Source organism: Chionomys nivalis, chromosome 8, assembly GCF_950005125.1.
Source record: "Chionomys nivalis chromosome 8, mChiNiv1.1, whole genome shotgun sequence".
NCBI classification, from domain to species: Eukaryota; Metazoa; Chordata; class Mammalia; order Rodentia; family Cricetidae; genus Chionomys; species Chionomys nivalis.
Window position 1 is genome coordinate 94,111,785 of NC_080093.1, and position 7,171 is coordinate 94,118,955.

The window sequence follows — 7,171 nt, forward strand, 5'->3', positions numbered from 1 at the left end:
TCCGTCTCATAAAGTCATGTTGTAAGGCAGATGTGAAAAATAGAAATAATGCATTTCATGAAGAAAAAATTCAGTGTTCTGTTATGTGAACTGTGAACATTTTTATAGCTATTTGGATACTAAAATGTACTAGTATGGTATTTCTCATTGATTTTCCTCCATGTTGTATAAATGTCTAAGAATAATTCCCATATCTCTTGGATTGACAGCACCTTAAAAGTTTCAATACAACAAAGTCAGGCATTTAAGCTATTCTATGCTCAGCACCACAACACACGTCTTTGGAGTTGCTCGTCTTGATTCCTACACATGCCATGCTGGCATGTCTGTTCTCAACATCTCTGTTACTGAAATTCCTGCTTTCTACTTGGTTGGGTTCCCAGGGATGGAATCCGCACACATTTGGATCTCCATCCCCATATGCGTCCTGTACACTGCAGCCATCCTCAGCAACTGCACTATCCTCTTTTTCATAAGACCAGAGCCTTCTCTGCATGAACCCATGTATTATTTCCTCTCCATGTTAGCTCTCTCTGACCTAGGACTATCCATTTCCTCTCTCCCTACCATGCTCAAGGTTTTCTTGTTCAGTTCTCCAGAAATTTCTCCCGATGTGTGCTTTGCCCAGGAGTTTTTCATTCATGAATTCTCGGCTATGGAGTCATCTGTACTTCTCATTATGTCCTTTGACCGCTTTGTGGCCATCTGTAACCCTCTGAGATACACTTCCATCCTTACCAGTGCCAGGGTTCTTCAAATCGGGCTTGCTTTTGCTCTCAAGAATGTTTTGCTGATCCTGCCTTTTCCTGTAACTCTAAAGCATCTAAGATACTGCAAGAAGAATCTGCTGTCACATTCCTACTGCCTCTACCAGGATGTGATGAAGCTGGCCTGCTCAGACAACAAGTTTAATGCCATCTATGGTTTATTTGTGGCTCTCTCAGGTATCCTAGAGATAACATGTATTTTCTTGTCCTATGCACTGATCCTAAGAGCAGTGCTGGGCATTGCATCCCAAAGGGAAAGGCTCAAGGTCCTCAGCACCTGTGTCTTCCACATCTGTGCTGTGCTTGTCTTCTATGTCCCTGTCATCTCCCTTGCTGTTATCTACCGCTTTGCCAAACACAGTTCTCCTATAACCAAGATCCTCATGGCTGACATTTTCCTGCTTGCGCCTCCAGTGATGAATCCCATTATATATTGTGTGAAGAGCCAACAGATAAGAAATGTGATACTAGAGAAACTGTGTCAAAAACAAAGCTGAAAAATATGCTTAATCTCAAGAAAATCTAATTTGTGATGAAAAGGAAGCAGAATGAATCGGTAAAGACTCACATGGTATGTTGACTCTTCAGTATCATCTTTTCACACATTCACCAAGATCTAAGAATCAGCCTTGCAAATTTTTTTATTTAATATTTAAGACTGAGACATTAGTGCAAGCATAGAATGTATTCCTACTTTTACCTAATAGGTAATATCAGTCTTTTTTTTATTGAAAATAGATTCTGTTTCCATAAATATATCCTGATTACAGTTTCCCTCCATTTACTCCTCCCAATTCTTTCCCCACCTCCCCTCCTCCTCCTGATCCATTCCCTTTCTGTTTCTCATTAGAACATAACAGGCTTCTCAGAGATAACAAGCAAACAAGCTGAAATAAAAATACATTAAGGTAAAACAAAAACCTTCACATCACAGCTTTGCCAGGAAACTTAACGTAATGAAAAAGATCCCAAGAAGATGAACGAAAATCACAGACCTGCTTGTTCACACACTCAAAAGTCCCATAAAATACTAAGCTGAAAGTTATAATGTATACAAAGAGGACCTGGTGCAGACCTATATAGGCCCTCTGCTTGCTGCTTTAGTCTCTGTGAGTTCTTACAATCCTGCTCAGTTGATTCAGTGGGTTTTTTTTATCTCCTGATGTCCCCCATTCCATCTCTCTCTAATACTCTTCCTGCTGCCTCTTCTGTGGGGTTCCCTGAGCTCTGAAGGGAGGGATTTGATGGAGACATCTCATTTTGTACTGTTTCAAAGGAATCTCTCTCTCTCTCTCTCTCTCTCTCTCTCTCTCTCTCTCCTCTCTCTCTGTCTCTTTATGTGTGTGATGTTTATCTGTAGTTCTGTCCATTTGCTCTCATCTGCCTCAAGAGGAATGTCCTTTAATGATAATTGAATAAGGCAATGAATTATGAGTATATCAGAATATCTTTAGGAGTCATTTTATTGGTGAATTTTTAGACTTGTAGTGTTGGATTTTATCCTAGGTTCTGGGATACCCAGTTTCTGGTTTTTGGTTACTCTAGCAATTCTGGGTATGGGTATTCGGTATGTTTATTTGAAAACTGAAAATACACATTCATGTAAAAACTGTATTTTTGAGAAAATGTGACTGAAGTTAGTCTCTTCATTTAAACTATTCTCATGCAACACAGCATCTTGGCAACTATAAATATATTCCCGCAGCTCATAAAACCAAATTTGTATGGACAATGACAATTTTACACAAAGCACTTTAAAACAAACAATAAGAATGATTCTTTTATTAGGAAAAGTTCCTAATAAAAGTGTATAAGTTCAGTTATTTTACTTCCTTACTGAACTGTCTAATATAAGATTCTGGTCCATGCTGTAGACAGACAGCAGCCTGTCTCTCGGGTCTCTATGGCAGTTAGAACACAATGATAAAAATTCTTCAGCAATGAGACTTGTCTCACTGCAACTTGATATACCATGGCTGGCTGATATCCATGGGAGGCCCACCTGCATCTGAAGAGAAACAGTGGAAGAGGAGTGAATGGGGCCAAAGAGAAGGAGGGAGGAACTGGAAAGAGGGGAGGGTAGAAAAACTTTGATTGGGGTGTTAAACAAAGAAACAAACAAACTTCCAACTCTCAGCTCAACTAAACCTTGAATTTCCATCCCCACACTCATCTTTACATTGTACAATTGTAGCAAGAGTTTAGTTAAGTTGGTTTAACTAAACCTCTTCATTGTTTATATTATATTACCTTAGATACATAAGTGGATTACTTATATACTACAGTTGATTGGTTGATAATTGATCATCCTGACCACATTCAGCAAGCAGCAACAGTAAACCAAAACTGTCTTGTACCTTGATGCTTACATTAGACATTTCTCATCCATCAACCAACTTGTCTATACCTTCTCAGTCTCTCAATTCTACTTTTATTCAGTTATGACTTAAACCTGATTGCTCTCCTCTACTATCCCATGAGGGCCCTATATCACCACGAGAGCTCCCCTGGATAAAGTTTCTTTTCAGTTCTTTTACAAGTTTCATGATGTCACCACATAGCAACGAAATGATAATTGGATAACCACACCTACCAATGGCTCTATGTTCACATTTTTGAGTCCTTTGTTTCAACTCTTGACTAGATACCCATTGATAAGTCAAATTTCTGAACCACTGTACTGAGGGAAAATCACTAGAACCACAGGGATGACAGCTCTTCATTCTTGATTTGAGTACAGTGTATAAGTTGTGCTAGCATCCCAGGCACATACAGTTGGTCTAAAAACACAAACTTCCTTTTGAGAAGCTCCATGCAGAGCTAGAAGTTTTTCTTTCTGACTCTGGCTTGAGCAAAAATGTCTACTTCCATGCTGGAATGTTCTTCCTGAATCCTGGTTTTGAATGGGATCTGTCCTCCAACTTTGACGATAGAATTAGTTTCCTCTTGTGAGGATTTCCTTGCTCTTCAACTGATCCTTATCATCCCAGGGCAAGTTTGGATAGGGTTTGTTTACACATCTTTTTTTTAAATTAAAAATTTCCACCTCCTCCCCTCCTCTCACTTCCCTACCCCTTCTCCATCCCCCTCCCCCTCCCTCTCCAGTCCCAAGAGTAGTCAGGGTTCCCTGCCCTGTGGGAAGTCCAAGGTCCTCCCCCCTTCATCCAGGTCTAGGAAGGTGAGCATTCGAACAAACTAGCCTCTCACAAAGCCAGCACATGCAGTAGGATCAAAACCCAGTGCCATTGTCCTTGGCTTCTCAGTCAGCCCTCCTTGTCCGACTCGTTCAGAGAGTCTGGTTTGATCATATGCTCCATCAGTCCCAGTCCAGCTTGCTTTGGTGAGCTCCCATTAGATCAGTTCCACCATCTCAGTGGGTGGGTGCCCCCTCGCGGTCCTGACTTCCTTGCTCATGTTTGTACATCTTTTTGACCCTTTGTTCACAATGTGGCTCATGAACTCTGCTGACCCTTTTTATTTTCATACATTTGTGGAGAATAATCTGAATTTTCAGTGGCCTCCTTAGGGAATCTCACTACTACCTACCCTGTCACCCTTGCAACACTCCTTCCCATTTGTCTGTTCTTCCTTCCTCCTTTAGCTATAAATTTTCCTTCAGTTCCCTTTAGTCCTTCCACATGTTTCTCCTGATCTGACACCATCCTCCCTTTGTCCATCTCTGACATATTTTCCTCCCGACCTTGGCCCATCAGCTCTGCCACTACTAGAATATTAAAATTCTAAAATCGCAAGAACTCTCAAGTGTAGTCTTTTTTTTTCTCTCTCTCTTTATTCTTTACTCTTTGAGGGGCCTGACACCTAGTTCCCAAATAAATACATGTGGAGGCTTATTGTTTCTTAAGAATGCCTGGCCTTACCTTGGCTTGTTTCTTGCCTGATTTTCTTAATTTAAACTAACCTGTCTACTATTTGCCACTGGGCTTTTATTTGTCTATATTTCTGTATATCTTTTCTTTCCTTCTTATTCTTATGTCTGGATGTGTGGCTAGGTGGCTGGTCCCTGGAATCTTCCTTTCCTCCTTTTCTCTTTCCTTCTATCCATCTTCTCAGATTTCTCCTTCTGCATATTCTATCTGCCTGATAGCCCGTCCTGTCTTTTCTGTTGACTCACTGTTAGCCATTCAGCTCTTTATTAGACCAATCAGATGTTTTAGACAGGCAAAGTAACACAACTTCACAGAGTTAAACAAATGCAGCGTAAAAGGATGCAACACACCTTTGTATCATTAAACAAATGTTTCACAGCATAAACAAATGTAACACATCTTAAATTAATATTCCACAACTCTCAAGAGACTCATGCCTCTTTATGACCAAAACAAAAGTGACCAACTGATTAAGAAAGATACAGATTAATTGAAACTGAATACTTAACAAACATTGGCTTTGGGAGTAATTAGACAGCTTAGGATTTTTCCTCAAATATCACCATAATGCTATTCAAAGCCTCCATTTAATTATGCATTAGAGCCAAAATTCTTAAAAAGTGCTCTCAACAATCTTGATTTAAAAATACAGCTGCAAATGATAGTTCACACCTATAATTTCAGCACTCAGGAGGAAGAGGCAGGAGACTGAAGAGTTCAAAATCACCCTCACTACATAGTGTCTTAGAAGCCAACTTTGGCTCCATGAAAATATATCTCAAAAACATTTGTATACATACATATATACATATATTATAATTTAAAGTCTTATGTTTTATTCTTTTATAAGTCAGTACACTTAGTTCCTCTCGTTTGTGTCAGAAATACAATTTGGATTAGAGTATAAGTAGACTAGATACGAGATGTAACTTTTATATAAACTAGTAAATTTTGAATTATCATTTTTTAGCTTAGTACTAAAATTTTAATGATATTTGTATTATTTCCCTTTGTGTAGGTGTTTATGTATGTTATGCATAACTGACCAGCCTAAAAATTAATTTAAATTCCATAAATGAATTCTATTCCTATTGACTTGGAAATAAATAGACTGTCTACATGAACTGAATATTCTGCAATTCACCAAGATGTGCAAACTAAGTGGACTGTATTAGATAAACATTTAGCAAATGACACTAGTTTAATAAAATTGATCAAAATAACTCATGTGTCCCCTAAGTTGTCTGCAATTATTATGATACAGACACAGTTTTTTTTTCCCTCTTTGGTTTTCTTTTGTTTACTAGTTGTAAGGACATATGACTATGAGAGCAGTAAAATGATTAATTAATACTATTTATTGCTTAATACTAAACATGCACATCAAGCTTTATATCAAAACAAAAAACCTATGCATTTAACTACTTTTTTGGAATGCTTGCCTCACATGTATTTATTATAAAAACAGAAAATTATTCAAGATCATTTCTAGGTTTAGTTTTATAATACATGATTAAAATAGTTTCCAAATGCTTTTAAGTGACTTACAAACTTCAAATTATGTTGTAAAATAAACAAGTAATTACTAAATATCTAGATAGAACTACATTCCACAGTGTGTTATGAAGCACAAATAATAAAAACCCAAAGACAGAAACTGGGGTTCGACCCAAAAACCAGAAAAGCAAGGCAATCAAGTCACTAGAGAAGTCGTACCTCTATCAGTGCTGGGTGACTACAAAACTAAGCTGACTAAGCCTGTCTCTCCTCTCATGTTATATTCCCTCTAGTTCTGGAACTAAATTCATGACTCCTTAGTACTGGGATTAAAGGTGAAGCACCACCATCTGAACTTGAGTCTGTGTTGATCTTGTGTAGCCTAGGGTGATGTTGAACTTACAGAGATCCATCTGCCTCTGTCTCCCAAAATCTAAGGTCTGTGTCACCATTACCTGACTACTAGTGACCTTAGCTTTGTGACTGTGCTTCAGGCAAGATTTATTTATTAAAATACAAATATTATAGACCACTATATTTCCACTTTTTGTCTAAGATAAAAAAGAAGGCTATAAATAAGAAAAACTATAAACTATAAGTACAATGACTATATAAAATATATACAGGCAACAAATTCATCAACAATATCTAGTCCATTTGCATTTTACAAATTCAAAGAAAATACTCTATATCTAGCCTATCTTGGTGAGTCCAAAGTCTTGTATCTAATTTACTTTCTGTCATAACTTGCTTTCTGTGTCTGGTAAACAAGGAAAACTATAACTATCTAGTTTTCAACTACCTCAGAGACCTGAGAAGGAAACAATATTAACTGACCAAGCAGGAAGTGCAAGCAAGCAACCTTCAAATATTGTTAGCAATGACAGAAACTTCTGACTGCTTGAACAGTCACCCAAAATTCCTCTGCGATGTTTGGGCATCCATCTTCAGCCTACTGACCCAGCATAGCTGACATTGTTACTTCAATTTTATGTACTTTTATATTCAACAGACAAAACT

At 37.9% G+C, this 7,171-nt stretch overlaps 1 protein-coding gene across 1 annotated transcript; it reads left to right on the forward strand.

The window, feature by feature from the left end:
* Window positions 1–322: 322 nt before the first annotated feature.
* LOC130880664 (olfactory receptor 51A4-like) lies at window positions 323–1,264 on the forward strand. The gene has a single exon (XM_057779806.1). It carries the CDS (start codon window positions 323–325, stop codon window positions 1,262–1,264), a length of 942 nt encoding a protein of 313 aa, XP_057635789.1.
* The last annotated feature ends 5,907 nt before the right edge of the window (window positions 1,265–7,171 follow it).